Source organism: Solanum stenotomum, chromosome 11 (genome assembly GCF_019186545.1).
Source record: "Solanum stenotomum isolate F172 chromosome 11, ASM1918654v1, whole genome shotgun sequence".
Taxonomy (NCBI): Eukaryota; Viridiplantae; Streptophyta; class Magnoliopsida; order Solanales; family Solanaceae; genus Solanum; species Solanum stenotomum.
In genome coordinates this window covers 45,196,203-45,214,885 of record NC_064292.1, presented here as the reverse complement: position 1 = coordinate 45,214,885, position 18,683 = coordinate 45,196,203, and the positions used below count along the sequence as shown (strand labels likewise).

Below are 18,683 nucleotides of genomic sequence, written 5' to 3'. Positions count from 1 at the left end.
TTTCAACGAACTTGCAACAAGGTAGGTCCGGCCCTGGTCCCAAATGCTCCATCTCTTTGAATATGTTAAGAATTCATCACCAACTTAATTAATATACAAATACTTTAAAAGAAGAATTCAGAATATTCTAGAGTTGTAGAGAATTGAAGAAAGATCTCGCGAAAGAGTGTTGAGAAAAAACTAAAACTGCTTTAAGTGGTTAAAGGTCAACATTCTTGAAGAGAGCAATAAATATCTCTCACTAGATCCTTCCATCAACATCTATAAATAGAAGTGTTCCCTTATACTTGAGTTATATGTGTGCTCAAATCAAGTAACAAGTTTAAAAAAAATAACAACACTTCAAAATTATTACGAATTTATTGGTTTACAGTCGCATCTTGCTCAGATCAATAAATATAGCTAAAAGTTATTTCTTGCATGAATAACATGCATTTCCTTTGGTTTATTCTTTTCTCCACCACGTAAGCTTAATTCTTGCCACGTGGCAGCCTACTCTATAAATAGGCAAAGGCACGCAACAATAGCTGTAGTCTCTGACACAAGCAAAATGCCATAACCAAAATCGTTTCATCGCTTTTTCCATTGATTTCGTTGAAGTTTTGAAGCCTTCTCTTCAATGGCGACTTCAGGCACTGGTTACTGAGGCAAGAGTACGTTTCACCGACTTTGTTGCTGTGAGTATATTCACTTTTTTCGTACAACCAAAAAGTAGTATGTGTTTTGTGAGGAATCCGTTAGTAATAGTGATTATTTGAACTCCATTGATGAAGGATCTACCATTTCCGTCGTCATATAATTTCTGTGTTCAAATGTTCATTTGTTGCATTTCCTTATGTTCGTTTGAACTCGATTGATGAAGGATCTAGCATTTCCTTATGTTTTTCCATCGTCCTGTAATTGTATGTTGTTCCAGAAGAGAAACTGTTTTTCTGTAGTTGAAACTGCTTGTTATCTAGATGAAATACAGAGTCCGTTTCATTTTCTTCTTATTTATTTTTGCTCATTGGGTAGTAAAACTAAATTGTAGTATGTGTTCTGTGAGGATTTCGTTAATTTTGTTCGTGATACAGTGATTGTTTGAATTCCACAGAAGGATCTGGTATTTCCTTATGTGTTTCCATCGTCCTTTAATTTTTCCGAGTTCAATAGTTCCTTTGTTAAAATGCTTGTTATACAGACTCTGTTGTACTTTACATGAAAGAGGAAAATCTAGAGAAAAATATTACGTTTAATATATTTATTTTTAATGGAATTATTTGAATTCGATTGAATGATTTAGCATTTTCTTATTGTTTTATTGTCCTATAAATTCAAGTCCAGAAGAACATTAGAATTACTGTTTTAATTTGCTCTAGTTGAACTGCTTGCTATCCAGATGAAATGCATACACACTCTGTTTTACAGGAAAGGGGGAAATCTGAAAAAGTTAACATTCATTTTATCTTTTTTGGATTAGATCTGTTCAGGGTCTCAATTTTCAGTAGTGCATTGTTTTTTTTTGTGAATTTGTACTGGCAATTGAAACACACTTAGATGGAAGAAATTGAGTTCAGACTGATCATGTGGGATCATATATCTTTCAATAACAAAAAACAACATACCATGCCATTCCCTATTTGAGATCTTTTATAATTGTACATCCCAATTTTCGCTTTAATGACATGATCTGTTTGAAGCAACTCTGATATAAGTTGTTCATTATTTTACCAGAAAAGACAAATTGAAAAGATATGTGTAAGTATCACAAAAACTCATTTAAGTATATATTCCAGTAGTAAATAAAAGCAACTTTGATACTCTGTATTATTATAATTTATGTATCAGAAGTGTTTTTCGCCGCGCAAGTTTCATATATCCAGTAATGGGAGTAACTTTCATTTTAATTCTGAATCTGAAGCGTTACTTTGTTTTATAGTGGTGCCACAGATTTTGTTCTATACTCCTCTTTTACTCTCATTTTTCTTATTTATTTTTGTTATCAGGTTGTAAAACTAAATTATAATGTGTGTTCTGTGAGGATTGTGTTTGAAATAGTTTTTGTCTGCATTCGACTGAAGGATCTAGCATTTCCTTATGTGTTTCCATCGTCCTGTAATTGTCTGTGTTCAAAAGTTCCTTTGTTGCCATTTCATTTTAAGTCCAGAAGAGCAACTGTTTAGCTGTAGTTCAACTGCTTGCTATCCAAATGTAATACAGACTCAATTGTATTTTCACGTTTCTTATTTATTTCTTCCAATCAGTTTGCAAAACTAAATTGTTGTATGTGTTTTGTGAGGATTCTGTTAAATTGCGTTCCAAATAGTGATTGTTTGAACCCGATTGAAGGATCTAGCGTTTTGTTATGTGTTTTCATCACCCTATAATTTTCTGTGTACAGAAGTTCCTTTGTTGCCACTTCATTTTAAGTCCAGAAGAGCAACTGTTTTGCTGTAGTTCAACTGCCTGTTATCCAGTTGTAAATAAATAATCTATTATACTTAAGACGGAAAGAGGAAATTCTAGAAAAATAACTCCATGTTCTTCTTTTTAGATTAGGTGTGATTTGGCATTTTAGAGTATCAATATTCATTAGCGCATAGTTCTTTCAGAATTTGTACTGACAGGCGAAGTCGGTGACTGAAACACACTTGAGTTTTGAAGAGCTTGTATTTGTATTTGAATGATTGTAAATTCTACGTGATCTGTTCTGAATGGATTAAAAAAGGAGGGCATGTTTATATTCCTCTTGGCTTTCGTTGCATTTTTTTTATCTCAATTGACCAACTTATAATAGAGAAGACGTCAACCGAGTTGTTTCTTGAAATATCTTTATGGCTTCAAACACGTGGCATTTGATGTGCAGCAAGTATACCTAACAATTTGGAGAAATATGTTTTTATAGGAGAGAAGGTACTTTCAGCCTGCTAGCAGTTCTGTACTTTTGAGCTCTACACTTGCACATAATGAGAAATACATCTTTTTTGCTGTACAGTACTTCAGCCTGCTAATGAGTTTGTACTTTAAATTTTAGACTTGCAGGTTTGCATTAAGTCCAGAACACAAGAGAGTGTTGCTGCATTTTAGCTGTTTCAAATAGTGTTTAAACTGCTAGAGGCCAACTTTAATTTGAACCTGTTAAAGATGAATTTCGGTGAGGATATGAAGTCAAATGTTGATTTTCACATAAAAGATGAGACAGAAAGGCTGCTTAAAGAGATCGAACTGGTGAAGAAGAATGTTGAGAACTCTGAGTTCTATGCTGGGATGCACTTGGATCTCAAGCAGAATAAAACAATTCAAAAACACGTCTTTCACCTTTTAGGGTCTCATTCACATGTTCAGGTGGTAATCTATTGTTTGGGAAGCATCGAATACAGTTTTAAATCACAGTTTCAGCTTGCTGTAGCTCTCCTACTAAAAAGAGATTTTCCCAATTGGATTGACAATATAGAAATATATGATCCCTGCATGTCTCCAGCTGATATCATAGTTTTTGAGAAACTAGGTCTTAAGGTTCTCACCGTTGATGAAAATTGTAAGAAGAGAGTTCAGAGACCAACAATGTTCTACATGCCTTACCCTTATCCTTATCTTATCGGCAACCTCTTGAGAGCAAACTGGTCTTCATCTTGTCTTAACAAGATTTTTGTGCTGACAAACTCATTTCGCTATACACTGACCAATATGCCACAATGTAGGCATGCTCTAGAAACAGTGGTACGCTTAGAGAGAATTCTTGACTTCACAACAGAGGTTGACATAGAAACTAGTGACAATCAGACGTATGCTAGTTTGTTCTCAGGACTTGCCTGGCATTTCTTTGATGTGGATCCTAACAATGACATTGACAAACCGGGATGCTATTGGTTGGACATGCAAAGGTACTTAGATGTGAAACTAGATAGAAAACTTCTCATTTAGTATAAATATAATTCTCTATTTATTATGTTAATTTGGGAAACAATTGAAATCATTAGCCCTTTACTTTTTGTCCACCTATGATTGTTCCATTTCTTTCTCCTCGTGATAAGATGGGCTTTACATGTGATTGATTTAAGTGCTAGTTGGAGAATCCAGATTTTGTTGGTTGAATTATGCAAAGTACTTTGAAATTATTTGCTTGGAGGAAACTATAGTGTGATAGAGGTGAGTTGAAGGAACCATAGGAGGGTATGGTGTACTTCATTTATCCCTAATGATGTAACTTTCAACTTTTGTGTCGCAGGCATCTTGAAAAAGATTTTTTGGAAAATATGAAAAGTGATATGACTAGTGAGGATTTTGCAGAAATTTGGGTTGATTATCGTGGGGCTCGGCGTTTAAGATGCAACAATGTACCTCCTCCTCCAGGTTGGATTAAGCTAAACATCTATGGTATTGGTAGAAAGGGTGATCAGCCAGGACGATATAGTGGCATCTTCCAAGATGAAAAAGGTAAGTGTTTTGATAGGTATAAGGGTGACATTGATGCTGAAGACAATGTGATTGTTGGACTAGAGGCCTTGAGGATTGGGTTGGCAGGATGCGTGGAAGGAAGGCTAAATGCACCGAAGTTGATTGTGGAGTCCGACAATGTTATACTTGTCCACTATGTTAATGGTCTCCCTGAGCCAAATGACACAGCCAAGCACAGGTGGGAGGAAATTTTCGACATGCTGCAACGTATAACTTGTGTAGTTTACCATATCTATGAAGAAGCCAATGAAGCGGCTAGAGACTTGGCTTTGAATGGTGAATGTCCCAATAGTGCATAGAGAGCTTTGTTTTTTACTCAAAGGGGTAAGGTTAATCTTTCTAGGCTGAACTAAGGTTTCAAATTCAGTTTGCATTTTATGGCTTATCTAATTTGTCAAAGGTTGGAGACACTTGAACTTACTTGTTAACCTTTGTTTTTAATTTTGCTTTTGAATGTTTGGGATTATATTTTAATTGCCAGTTTCTACAGAATTGCTTCTGTCTTTTGGGTATTAAAAGTTTTAATGATTGGATATCTTGGAAGACTAGAAAGAAAGTATTCATGGGCTATGTTCTCTTTTATGGATTACATGTTTGAAAATTACAGAAATTCTTTTAATAGTTTCACTGTCCATACCATCTGAAAAATGCAAGGAAAATCCACAATTTTCTCTTTTAATTTCTGTCCTATTTAACCTGTTTCTTGAAGTGTTGGCTTGTTTCTATTCTGTTTCATACTTGCTATGGTGAAGGTTCATATTTCTTAAAATTTGTTTGTGGCATTTGATTTTTGGGAGGATTTGGTCAATTTTGTTGTCAAAATATTCTATAAGAAGTAATGACAGGTAGTTGCAAAGTGAAAATGGAGTCTTCAGACAAAAGAAGATGAAAAAAAAGACCCCAAGAGCAAATGTAGCACACTGAAAATTAGAAGGCCTTGAATTCTCTTTACAACGTATGATCATTTTCTTTTCTTTTTTTCACTCACCCGGAGGCCCCTATATAAGATGGGGTAAAATGGAACCAAAAGTTAAGTGTCTCTAATTAGAAGTCTCTTGTTATATGAAGTTTTGGATAATCTTTTGCCTAGCTCTTGTTCAATTTCTATGCTATGTTACATTACTGAATCAATTACTGTGTGACAAATTTGAGTTACGTGAATTAAGTTTTACCATGGAAGGAAGTGCAACAGAGTTAATTAGGCGAATCAGGTTCAACTCAAGCAAAGTAAAAATCATGACCTACACTATGTTGAATTTCCATCAACCACTTATGAGTCGTTTGATAAAGTGTATTCAACTCTAGTCTTTAACTGATCAAACTTCAAAATTGAATAGTACAGACTCGAAAACAACTAATAAACCAAGTTTCAGTGTTGTGACGAAGTCCTATAGTTTTACTCCAACCGCTATTGCTTTCAAGATGATGAAATTTCATGAAAATATAGTAGGTACGACTTTCAATGGTTTGCATGTAGTGTATATACTAGAGATTTGAATTTTACTTCGAATAGAACTTTGGCCTCGTATAAGGAAACTTGTGATTTCCTTCTTCTTTGTGTATGCTTGTTGACGCATACTTGACTCAATATTATTTTCTTTATTTCTTTCCTTATTTTCTTCTCTAATTCGTCCATTTATTTATTTCCTTTGTTCTTATTTTCAACTATTTATTTCCTTTAGAGGGGATTTAGGTTCACCTGATAGAATACATACAAGCAAGTAGTCAATTAGGTTTACTTTGTCAATTATCAAAATTCAAAACTACATATATGTTTTTTTATCTTTCAACATTTTCTCCTTTTTTAATAATAATAAACATTTCATCATTGTTTATTTTTGTCAATCATCAAAACTACGAACATGTTCTCCTATTTTCCAACACATCCCGTTAAGAATTCATCACCGACTTAATTAATACACAAATACTTCAAAGAAGAATCTAAAACATCATTGTAGGCATGATGAATAACATGCATTTCCTTCTACTATTCCTTTCTCCACCACGTAAGCTTAATTCTTGCCACGTGGCAGCCTACTCTATAAATAGGCAAAGGGCGCGCCATAATAACTGTATTCTCTGACACAATCAAAATGAAATCGTTTCATCGCTTTTTCCGTTGATTTCGTTGAAGTTTTGAAGCCTTCTCTTCAATGGCGACGCGAGGCACTGGTTACTGAGGAAAGAGTACGTTTCACTGTCAGTATATTCACTTTTTCGTAAAACCAAAATGTAATATGTGTTTTGTGAGGAATCCATTTGTAATAGTGATTGTTTGAACTCGATTGATGAAGGATCTAACATTTCCGTCGTCCTATAATTTGTGTTCAAATGTTCGTTTGAACTCGATTGATGAAGGATCTAGCATTTCCTTATGTTTTTCCATCGTCCTGTAATTGTATATGGTCAAAAGTTCCTTGTTACAACTTCATTTTCAGTCCAGAAGAGCAACTATTTTGCTGTAGTTGAATTGAACTACTTGTTATCCAGATGAAATACGAACTAAATTGTTGTGTGTGTTCTGTGAGGATTCTGTTAAATTGTGTTCCAAATAGTGATTGTTTGAACCTGATTGAAGGATCTAGCGTTTTGTTGTCTGTTTTCATTGCCCTAAAATTTTGTGTTCAGAAGTTCCTTTGTTGCCACTTCATTTTAAGTCCAGAAGAGCAACTGTTTTGCTGTAAATAAAGAATCTATTGTACTTAAGACGGAGAGAGGAAATTCTAGAAAAATAACTTCATATTCTTCTTTTTGGATGAGATGTGATCTGACACTTTAGAGCATCAATTTTCATTAGTGCATAGGAGAAATATGTTTTTATAGGAGACAAGATACTTTCAGCCTGCTGGCAGTTCTGTACTTTTGAGTTCTTCACTTTCAGATAATGAGAAATACATCTTTTTTGCTGTGAAGTACTTCAGCCTGCTAATGAGTTTGTATTTCAAATTTTAGACTTGCAGGTTTGTATTAAGGCCAGAACACAAGAGAGTGTTGCTGTGTTTTAGCTGTTTCAAAATAGTGTTTAAACTGCTAAAGGCCAACATCAATTTGAACCTGATAAAGATGGATTTTGGTGAGGATATGGAGTCAAATGTTGATTTTCACATAAAAGATGAGGCAAAAAGGATGCTTAAAGAGATTGAACTGGTGAAGAAGAATGTTGAGAACTCGGAGTTCTATACTGGAATGCACTTGGATCTCAAACAGAACAAAACAATTCAAAAACATTTCTTTCGCCTTTTAGGCTCCCATTCACAAGTTCAGGTGGTAATCTATGGTTTGGGAAGCATCGAATACAGTTTTAGTTCACAGTTTCAGCTTGCTGTAGCTCTCCTACTAAAACGAGATTTTTTCAATTGGATTGGCAATATAGAAATATACGATCCCTGCCTGTCTCCAGCTGATATCATAGTTTTCGAGAAACTTGATCTTAAGGTTCTCACCATTGATGAAAATTGTAAGAGGAGAGTTCAGAGACCAACAATGTTCTACATGTCGTATCCTCATTGTTATCTTATTGGCAACGTCTTGGGAGCAAACTGGTCATCATCTTGTCTTAGCCAGATTTATTTGCTGACAAACTCATTTCGCAGTACGTTGTCTGATATGCCAAGAACTAGCCAATTGCTAGAAACAGTGCTACGCTTAGAGAGAATTCTTCACTTCACAGCAGAGATTGACATAAAAACTAGTGACGATAAGATGTTGTTCTCAGGATTTGCCTGGCATTTCTTTGATGTGGATCCCAACATTCACATTGACATTGACAAACCGGGATGTTATTGGTTGGACATGCAAAGGTACTAGATGTGAGACTACATTCTGAACTTCCCATTTATTATAAATACAATTCTCTAGTTATTATGTTGAATTTGAAACAAAGAATCTGCCAATTAGCACATAATTCATGAAGTCATTAGCCCTTTACTTTTTGTCCGCCTATGAGTGTTCCATTTCTTTCTCCTCGTGATAAGATGGGCTTTACACATGTGATTGATTTAAGTGTCAGTTGGAGAATCTAGATTTTGTTGGTTGGATTATGCAAAGTACTTTGTAATTATTTGCTTAGAGGAAGCTATAGAGTGATAGAGAGGAGAAGGAAACATTGGAGGGTAGGGAGTACTAATGAATATATCCGTAATGATGTAACTTTTAACTTGTGTCGCAGGCATCTTGAAGAAGAATTTTTGGAATACATGGAAAAGGATATCATGACCAGTATGCTATCTGCAGAATTTTTGGGTGATCATCGTGGGCCTCGTCGTTTAAGATGCAACCCAGTTCCTCCTCCTCCAGGTTGGATTAAGCTAGACATCTATGGTATTGGTATAAAAGGTGATCAACCAGGACAATATAGTGGCATCTTCCACGATGAAAAAGGGAAGTGTTTTGATAGGTATAGGGGTGACATTGACATTGAAGACAATGTGATTGCTGGACTTGAGGCCTTGAAGTTTGGGTTGGCCGGATGTGTGGAAGGAAGGCCAAATGCACAGAAGTTGATTGTGGAGTCCGATAATGTTATACTTGTCCATTATGTTAATGGTCTTTTTGGGCCAAATGAAACAACCATGCACAGGTTGAAGGAAATTTTTGATTTGCTGAAACGTATAACTTGTGCAGTTTACCATATCTATGAAGAAACCAATGAAACTGCTAGAGACTTGGCTCTAAGAGGTTAATGTCCTAATAGTGCATAGATAGCTTTGTTTTTTACTCGAAAGTGTAAGGTGAATCTTTCCTATGGCAAATGATGTTTCTATCAAATTTGTCAAAGGTTGGAGACACTTGAATTTGCTTGTTAACCTTTGTGTTTAATTGTGCTTTTGAATGTTTAAGATAATATACCTATCTGTTTTACTTGCTAGTTTCTACAGAATTGCTCGTCTTTTGGGTATTAAAAGTTTTTTATGATTGGAAAGATTAGAAGAAAGTATTTATGGGATATATTCTCTTTTATGAATTACATGTCTATTTTGCTCATACCAATAAACATAGCTAAAGTTATAGTTGGAGTCGCTGATAAAAAGTCGAGATAACTAGTTATTGTAAGCATGAAAAGAGCTAAACTAAATGAAATATGTTCTTAATCTTTGTCTTCCTTTTTCTTCAGTGCCCTTACAGGAATGTTGTTCCAAACGCCTCCGAAAGCCTTGGCAAACATCCCCACTCCAACGAGTAGCTTTCTCACCCGATGTCCGATACACACATTGGAGTCTCTCATTGCTTTCATCATGTTCATACAATTTCATCATGTTCATACAATTTCATCACGTTCATACAGCCGTAATTAAAGACGAAAGAAGTCAAAAATTAGGTTTTGCGAGATAAATTATCAGCTAGCTCCACCGGGAACAAGTACTATGTATATTACCAGTAATTTTTAGGCAACAGAGTACATACATCACTGCAGCAAACACACGCTTAGGTTGAGAAGAAAATTCATTACTACAAAGAAATTCCTATTTTTAACTACAAAGTTAAACAAAAACCATGATGCAATAGCATTGAAAGAAGAAGTAATGTCATAACACGATTGGATTACAGCAACAAACGAGAATCTGAAAAACATAAATGCACTCAAAAAGCTTGAACGCCGCCTCCATACTCTCATTTAGTAGCCTGTGCAATAATGTTACTAAGAGAACTTGCCTCTTCTTTGGCAGCCTCAACCAAAGAATCCTGCAAGTTGTTGACAGGATCCAGTTTCAAGATAAGTGAAGAATATTGCATTGTTACCTGTGAAATGCATCAACTGTATATTGAAGAATACCTGTGCAGCAATTAGACGTGCAACTGTTTTCTTGCTCGATTCTTGGAGCTCACCAGCAATCACAAGTTCGTCCAATATATAGTATGCCTGCCAAATCATTCACATGGTTTTGAAATATATATAAGCTATAATCTCAAAAGTTGTTTATATGAAAATGCATGATAGATGAAATCACAAGTAGTCACTGAGAGGCAAGTTCAATCAGCACGGAATATACTATCCAAAAAAACAAGTCAATCCGAGGAGCATTCATTGGTTTTTGTAGTAACATTAAGCTAGTTTAACTAGTTCACTCGACACCTCTAGGACACCTTATGGTTTTTGTAGCCTTGTGCTTTAAGACAGAAGATGTCTCAACAGTTGAATCCTGAACTCACCCTTATAAGGCTCCTTCCCCCCTTATTTTGATGTGGGATTTTCCTAGGGCAAACTTCACAGCAAAACCCCCTCTCCAGTCCAACTCGGCAGTCCATGGGCTATTACGCCCACCCCCTTTAAGGACTCGGTTACTCAGCAATTCCACCATCATACTACGGATGGTACTGGCAAGGTATTGTCTGCTTTCTCCCAACCCATCTAGCAACCTTAACGCTTTTGGGTGTCATGATTTTCTCTTTGGACTTCAATTATAAAGATGTCTCAATAGTTGAATCCCAAACCTGCCCTTATATGGCCCCTAACTTTACGATCCCATTGCAATATGGGATTTGACAACGGCAAGTTTCTACCCCTTTCAAATTCAACAGCTAACAGTCTGGGGGCTGTTACACTTACCCCCCACCCCTTGTGGACTCATCGATCTTGCTAAGTTCTTTCTACCATCATACTAGGCGAGCTACCTATGATACCATCTATCACGGCCCATGCCTAACTGCCAAGGTATTGTTAACTTTGGCCTGGCTCCTCTAGGCCACCTTAAGGGTTTTGGACCTCAAGTTTTTTGTCCCGATGAGCTTTAACCCAAAAGGAAACTAAACATTGAATTCAAAATTCACTTGTCTTAAGGCAAGTGACACAGCAAGCCTTTTGAGTTCAACCACCAGCGGTCTGAGGGTTGTTATACTCAACCCACCTTTCGGGACTCAACGTCCTCGCTGATATTTCTACCAAGAGAGGTGATGATTCAGTACCACCTGTCAATGTCAAGGTGAGGCCTAATTGCCAAGGTATTGTCCACTTTAGCCCTACCCTTGTGGGCCACCTCAAGCCTTTTGGGCCTCACATTTTGTCCTCTTGGACCTAATCCAAAAGGCATCTCAACAGTTGAATCTTAAACTCTTCCTTATATGGCCCCTTAATTCCTCTTCTTATTTCCAATTTGGGATTTTTACAAGGCAAGTTTCACAATGAAAACCCCCTTTTGAATTCAATGGCCAACAGTCCATGGACATTTAAAATATGCACATATTAAGACAGACTATTCCATTCTGTATACACCAACAGCTAAAGAAACTCAAGAAAATATACTGAAATAAATAATACCCATCACACTAATTTTTTAAATGGAAAAATGTGAGTAGTAAGAGTAAAGACGAAGAAAACATATAGTTCTTTCTTAGATTCAATTTTTCCAACAAGATAAGTTTGGACTCTTAGATAATGACTTCTTTTGCTTAGGAGAAAGGCAAGTAATAAATCACAATTCACAATTGATTTCATAGACCCAAGATTAAAAAATCAACTTTACATTGCTAAATAGTGTTTTTTTCTTCTTTTTGTGGCATGTTAAAACATAATTCTTGGAGAATATTTCATATTTACTTGATAACAAATTCACCAATTGGAGTTACTATTGCCAAATGGACCTGTCACCCAAGCATGCGTAAAACCTGGATGGTTTAGTAGCTAAACTTTAACAGAGGATCTTCTCTTTTGTAAAATATGTTTCTTCATCAGATATAACTTCCAAATATCTTAGATCTTCATTGCTAAAATTCTAATACCCAACTTATGATGATGAAGGGGACGGTTACATGTATTACACAAAGTTCAGCACAAGCAAAGCACAAATTTTCAGATTGGGAAAAAGGTAATCTATACACAGTTTAAACAAAGAAAACGAGGGTCGGTTTAGCACAGAAAATAAGATGATTTGAGGTTTTGAATGCCCTTCATTCTGTCTGAGATCAAGCATGGTTGCAGAGACCAAGGGCAAAAAAATAGACGGGTAATAAGAGGGAGAGGGAAAGCAAGAGAGGAGTCACATGATAACCTGCAACTGTAATTGTAGTCTACTCAAAGTTCAATGGAAAATGTTTTTAAAATAGTGCTGTTTCTAGTTACTTACAATTTATTTTTCTTTTTTTTGATAACCGAGAAATCCGTCTGTGACCCGCCCTTTGGACCAATCACAGCCTTCTAAACTCGGTGGATAATGGGCCCGCCCCTCTACTTACAAATTTAACCTCTATTTCTTATCAAAAAAATTTAACCTCTATAAATAACCTCTAGTAACGAATCTATATAAGCCCCAAGAAGTGATCATAAATGTCACCTCAATTATTGTAAAATCCACAAGGAAAAACAGTAAAATTTAGGCAAAGGTGACAGGTGGAGATGCATAGATTGTAGAAATCCCTGAACAAAATCAATGAACATACCTTGTGAAAATTGAAGATTAAGTCCAGCTCACAGACCTGAAGGGAAAGAAAGCCAACAACATAAATATAAAACAGAACAAGTAGTAATACCATCTTCTTTAGAGTTTGAGAGCCTTACACTTCCAAAGTATCGGTCCAGAATCTCAACAAAATGGTGTATGATTTCCAGGACCTCCAACTCATTGTCCTCTTGGTCTATGCACATACAGAAATACAAGCTTGCGTATCTGTTAAATTAACAGCCCATAAGAAGATTGGAACATATATTTTCTTACAGGGAAAAAAGATAAATAGATTCTTCTCTAAAAAGAAAAGATAAATAGATTCTATCTAATTGAGAGCAAATCATAAGACGTGAACTTGAGAATAAAATTAAATCACCTTTACCTTTTATAAACGACTTTGTATCCTCTCCACTCAACAAAATTGCAAAGCTTTGGTCCTCGAGTGAGAATCATACCACTTAGTTCACGGATTACCTTAAGAGAGTTGCATTGACATGTAACATGTTACTAATAAATTAAGGAAAATAACTTTTGCATAATCAGCACTATAAGATGTTTGCAGGAATGAAAAATCCTGTGTATTTAAGAAAGTGGAATAATTATTTACTTCTCAATCTTGCCAAAAATGAAAATTTATTCACATCCCTCTACTATTTAATGGCTTGAAAAAATTGCAAGACCCATTCACCTAGGCAGCAAAGAAAAATAAAACAGATAGTACTGGAAAACAATAAAGACTAAAAGCAAGCAATTAAGCTTTACACCATACCTTATGTAATTTCTTTATCTTACTTTTCGGGTATGAAACTTCATATTTTTTACACCTATCTTCAGAACATCTCTTCAGGCTCTTTAAACCCTCTCTTTTTCTTTCATGACTGAGAAATCCGTTAGGGTCCAGCCTTTGGGAGCAACCGCAACCTTCACAACTCGGAAACAATGGCCCACCCCTCGTCCCTTCTTCATTTAAATACCAGGCTTAGTTCACATGGCGCATGGTTCAATCATGTGACCTAAGTCACAAGCCCCTCAACTTTGCTACTTGACTTAGGCCCCGGAAGCGCTCTTTGTACCCTCTCTTAATACATGATTCTATCTTATATTGGAACTATTTGGAAGGTATAAGCCTTCTTTGGCTTTTCGTATTTTACTCGTTTTTATATTTTAATTTTCCCTAGTTTGCAAGAAAATTCTTTTAATGTCACGAGGATTGACAAGATCAATTCTCAATTATGATAACCAACAAGTCTCTCTCTATCTCTCTCTCTTTTGATAAGAACAAACCAGTCTCTGTCATAAATTAATGCAACACCATGCATTTCTATGCATATTGCAAACCAGTCTGTCATAATGCAACACCATGTATTTTCTATGTATATAGCTCCCGATTTTTCCTATAGTTTCTTCAGGAGAAGCGGTGAGTTCCTTGAAGAAACTTAAAGATAAATCCAGGGTATAAGGAAGCTTACACCCCAAAGAGAATGAGATTTCCCACTCATATCTGCTAATTAGTAGCTGAAGCTTGTTGAGGAATAACAAGTAAAACAGCTACCGCAATAATTTTCGTAGGAAAAGGCATTTACTTATCATATAGGAAAAAACCGAACTAGTGAAAGAAATGTGAGGTGGGCCGTGGGCGTCTCCACCACATTGTTATCCCTAAATAATATCGATAAATACATCGTGTTTAAGATCTCAATAAAAATCACTAGACTGAGTAACACATACAAACAGTTTTGTTGAATAAATCAAACAAACACCGTAAGACCACTTCAAAAAACAAACACCCTATGATATTCATCACATTCTATCTCAAGAAGGGCAGAAGAAATACCTTGGTTCTCTCTTTTTGTGTATATGGTGAATACCACTTGGTTAGCCTCACCTTTCCCTGTCGGCTAATGAGCAGAACAAAATGAATCTGGAAGAAATCAAAAGCTATTAGCTATACTGTGGTTGATATATACTGTAGTAGAAAATATAGCATATGCATCCAGTGAAGCTGTTATAAAAAAGAGCTATTGAAACAAGTCAAAAGATTGTCAGCCAAAAATAATTAGTCCCAGCATCGTTTTGATTTTCACAAAGGCGTGCAATATCCACTTTGTTTGTAGTCTTTTAAAATTCTTTTTACAATAGGAAGATCCCCAAGTACTTGTGGCACACGATCTGAAACTCAGTGGACAATGGGCCTGCCTTTCTAAGCTTCTCTACTTAAATACCATGGTTTTATCCGCGGCAAAGTTTGACCAGTGACGTGCTAAAGTTAAAGAGTGATAGATGCATCCTTTTCTTGGTTTACTGGGATATCTTTTGTTTTTTAACTTTTGCTGTTTATTTGTTGAATGTCCAATTCATCTTCTTAGTTGATTTCCCAATACTAAATGGCTGGACTTTGGATTCAGATGAAGGTTAGGTTTCACAAATTTGGTGGACTAATGCTAAGATACAAAGTCAATCACCAAGTTGTATACATAACTCTGAGTTTAGATGTTGATTTTTCTTTCCAAAATTCATTGATTATTGAATGATGTTCAAGTGCATAATATAAATGTTGAAAAAGTAAGTAATTTATGCATACTCAGTCTATTGCAACAACGAATTGGTTCCTCTTCTACTACTCATCCTATTCATCGTCAACACCAACAGAAATTCTAGATCAAAAACAGTACCCCACACACTCTAAATTTCTCCCCGGTTCCTCTGACTGCTACAGGCTAAAGCATTTTGATTCTATATATGGACTATTCACAGCTTCCCTTCAGGTACCGTCATCAACTAAGCACTACATCCCTCTCCCTAATACCAAACTTCTACAGGTTTCAAACATCAAGTGATTCTCGAATACCCATATACAGAAATACAAATAACATGTATTAGCTCAATCATTTCATTTTCAAAGCCTCAAAACTCAATCCTTCAACCAAAAAAGTAATACCCATAAAGCTCATCACTTTCTCTATCCAATTACACACAATCTATCATAGCTCAAGAATTCCTTCATCAAATCCAGATTTCTCTTACATATCACAAAAATCCAACCCCTCGTCTACTATCAACCATTCTAAAAGGAAATATACACCAAATCTTTGAGACCCCTTTAGAGAAATTAAATATGATCCATAGAACCCCAACTCCTCATTTGAGCTAGAAACAATCAATTTTTAAAAAACCCAGATAATATTCAAACATTTGGTGTACATTTCCACAGCAAGATCCAGAATCAGATTCAAATCCCAAATCGTATAGAACAAATGCAACAAATCAAACAATGCCCATATGTATTTTTTTACAAATATATCTTTAATCAATCATCAATTGTAACAATTATTCACCAGATCAAACACGAAAAACATTGAAAAAAAGATAAAAGAGAAAATGGGTTTTGGGTTTTGGGTTTTGTTGAAAAGAAGAGATCTAGCATACCATGGCTGGTGATCCAAGGTACAAACAACTCCTCCTCCTTCTTCTTCTTCTTCTTCTTGCGAGGTGAAATTGGAGTTGGGCGATTTTGTGTTCCTATTATTTCTATACTGTATTTTCTGTACAGTCTTTTATTTTTTCTTTACTAGTTTGTGTTTTCTAAGATTTGGATTTCTGGATTTCATTTTATGATATGAAAAATCAGAATGTTTTATTTTTGTAATTTTTAATAATAAATAATTATTTCAAAAAATTATATAATAAAATATACTTTTAACTAAAATCGGATCAAGTAATATGAAATATATTAGGGGATAAATGATTTTCTAGTACTTTTTATTTTTATTTTTAATATTTTTATTAAAAGGTCCGATTAGCTTAACATATTTATAGTTTGAAGAAATTACTTTTCGCCACTAACATATAACCATATTTATGCGGGTCACGTTTAAAATTTGTACAATTTGGTTCCTAATTGTATAAAATTCAGAATTTGTATAATTCAATTCAAATTGTATTAAATCTAGAATTTATATATGCTTATCCTAGCTTGTATATAATAAACTTGCTGATACATTTGTTCGTAGATTTGATTTGTATAAGTTCTGAAAATTCATATGTATAGATACATAATTTGCATATACTTATCATGTTTGTATAAATTGGCAAGCGAATTATACTAACGAAAATATTTATAGCAAACGAAACTATAATTACGGAGCATAATTAAGGAAATAGTAGCTAAAGCAGGCTTCTTAAGTTTAATCTTTTTGCAATTTATGAAAAAAATTCATTATTAAATAAGTGGAAAAGGCTCAAAACTATCTCTAAACTATCTGAAATAGCTTAAATTTACACTTAAACTATATTCCGACTCAAAATTGCCCTTCCCATCAAACTATTGGGCCATACCTACCCTTCTAATTAACAAAAACATGTTAAGTACCACATTAACGTCACATAAGCGCCAAACATCTCATAGCTAATAGTGAAACATGCGGAGTTTGCCAATATGCTAATGGTTAAAATTAAGAGCTTGCCAATATGACAACCTCTTATATCTAACTGTCACGAGACCTGATATTGCCTATAGTGTACAATTGCTAAGCCAGTAACCAAAAAGATCTCATATAGAGTAGGGGTGACAATTTCTGCCTATATTAATGAAATGAGTCTATTTTATTCATATTTAATGACTTGAATCACTCATATTTTAATTGGGTAAAGGCTTTAAGCTATTTTAAGAGTCTCTACAAATAGGGAAAATTGTATAAAATAACAAACTATTAATTCAAATTAAATATTATAACCACAGTTTGATTTAATTGTAACCCGTAGCAAACAATTGTCATTCGCCTCTCTCCTTGGATTTCTCGCTTGCCAGTCTCTCCCTCGCCTCTCTCACTTTATACAAACACAATGTATAAAATGCGTTTGTGTTTGTATAAAGAGAGAGAAAACTGTATATACAAATACAAATGCATATATTTTCGTCCTATACACTTATATCCAATTCTTTAAAAATTACTTTAAAAACTTAAAACATATAAATTCATTTTTCAATTCTTCAATCAATGTAGATGAAATATGGGTAAACTCATATTCAATCCGTCCATTAATTACCCAAATCATATTTACCCATATAAAATATGGGCGAATTGAATAATTACCCATTTTTGTTCAAATCATTTTAAATCCATCCAAATCCAACCATTTGCCACCCCTAATGTGGAGGCAACTCAAAGGGTAGTCAAATATATAAAAGCTCAACCAAGTCAAGGTCTACTATTATCAAGCAAAGCACATGACATTGTAACAACATTATGTGATGGAGACTGGGCAGCATGTACACAAACAAGAAGGTATGTCCTGGTTTTTTAATAAAAAATGGATTTACTAGAGGACCAAACACATTGAGATAGATTGCCATTTCATAACGGAAAAATTGCAACAAGGATTGGTGAAAACTGAATATATCGATCTAACACTAAGGAGCAGCCTGCTGATATCCTTACCAAAGGGTTAAACAGAGTTCAACATGTCTACCGTATTTAAGTAACAAGGGTAAAATAGTAATTTTCCCCTTTCCTAATGTTAGTTACACTTGTTAGGATTAGTTATAGTTAGTTATAATGAGCTAGAATTAATTAGTTGATCAATTAATTAAGAGTGTATATATACTTTTAGTATAGGATATTTTGCTTCTCTTTTTTTATTAGGATTACTAATACTAGTTACATTAGAACTTCCTGAAAAAAAGGAAAAAAAACGCTTTATTTATTAATTTAACCTTTGTAGAAAACCATAAAGGTTTCTACTTTATGCCAAACCCAAACCATTATGGTTATGAATTCTTCTTAATTCTATAAATTTAACACTTTCTCCGATTCACGATTATTTCTTTCAATTTTTTCTGTATTTTGATTTATTCAACTAACATTCAAT

At 34.8% G+C, this 18,683-nt stretch overlaps 3 protein-coding genes across 4 annotated transcripts; 2 read left to right on the top strand and 1 right to left on the bottom strand.

The window, feature by feature from the left end:
* Positions 1-3,123: 3,123 nt before the first annotated feature.
* Positions 3,124-4,736, top strand: LOC125845964 (uncharacterized). Its single transcript, XM_049525443.1, has 2 exons — positions 3,124-3,863; positions 4,208-4,736. The coding sequence occupies exons 1-2, from the start codon at positions 3,124-3,126 to the stop codon at positions 4,734-4,736; spliced, it is 1,269 nt and encodes a 422-aa protein (XP_049381400.1).
* Positions 4,737-7,417: 2,681 nt separating this feature from the next.
* LOC125845070 (uncharacterized) lies at positions 7,418-9,136 on the top strand. The gene is made up of 2 exons (XM_049524490.1): positions 7,418-8,237; positions 8,606-9,136. Exons 1-2 carry the CDS (start codon positions 7,501-7,503, stop codon positions 9,117-9,119), a joined length of 1,251 nt encoding a protein of 416 aa, XP_049380447.1. The 5' UTR covers positions 7,418-7,500; the 3' UTR covers positions 9,120-9,136.
* A 709-nt stretch (positions 9,137-9,845) lies between these two features.
* On the bottom strand, positions 9,846-16,402 carry LOC125845075 (AP-1 complex subunit sigma-1). Of its 2 annotated transcripts, XM_049524496.1 has the most exons (7): positions 16,242-16,402; positions 14,650-14,736; positions 13,198-13,289; positions 12,929-13,037; positions 12,811-12,846; positions 10,211-10,297; positions 9,918-10,119 (listed from the first exon to the last, which is right to left on the bottom strand). In XM_049524496.1, exons 1-7 carry the CDS (start codon positions 16,242-16,244, stop codon positions 10,048-10,050), a joined length of 486 nt encoding a protein of 161 aa, XP_049380453.1. In that variant the 5' UTR covers positions 16,245-16,402; the 3' UTR covers positions 9,918-10,047. The 2 variants fall into 2 exon arrangements, with proteins under 2 accessions (XP_049380454.1, XP_049380453.1); XM_049524497.1 differs by lacking the exon at positions 12,811-12,846 and having other exon boundaries at positions 9,846-10,119.
* Positions 16,403-18,683: the final 2,281 nt, after the last annotated feature.

What these genes read in the sequence shown, in the direction of transcription:
- LOC125845075 (XM_049524496.1), bottom strand. An exon ending in TGGACCGATACTTTGGAAGT is followed by an intron (nt 12,847 to 12,928) that starts GTAAGGCTCTCA and finishes CTTTCCCTTCAG; the next exon opens with GTCTGTGAGCTGGACTTAAT. An exon ending in TAATCTTCAATTTTCACAAG is followed by an intron (nt 10,298 to 12,810) that starts GTATGTTCATTG and finishes ATGATTTGGCAG; the next exon opens with GCATACTATATATTGGACGA.
- LOC125845964 (XM_049525443.1), top strand. Translation starts at nt 3,124, where the DNA reads ATGAATTTCGGTGAGGATATGAAGTCAAATGTTGATTTTCACATAAAA. An exon ending in TATTGGTTGGACATGCAAAG is followed by an intron (nt 3,864 to 4,207) that starts GTACTTAGATGT and finishes TTTGTGTCGCAG; the next exon opens with GCATCTTGAAAAAGATTTTT.
- LOC125845070 (XM_049524490.1), top strand. Translation starts at nt 7,501, where the DNA reads ATGGATTTTGGTGAGGATATGGAGTCAAATGTTGATTTTCACATAAAA. An exon ending in TATTGGTTGGACATGCAAAG is followed by an intron (nt 8,238 to 8,605) that starts GTACTAGATGTG and finishes CTTGTGTCGCAG; the next exon opens with GCATCTTGAAGAAGAATTTT.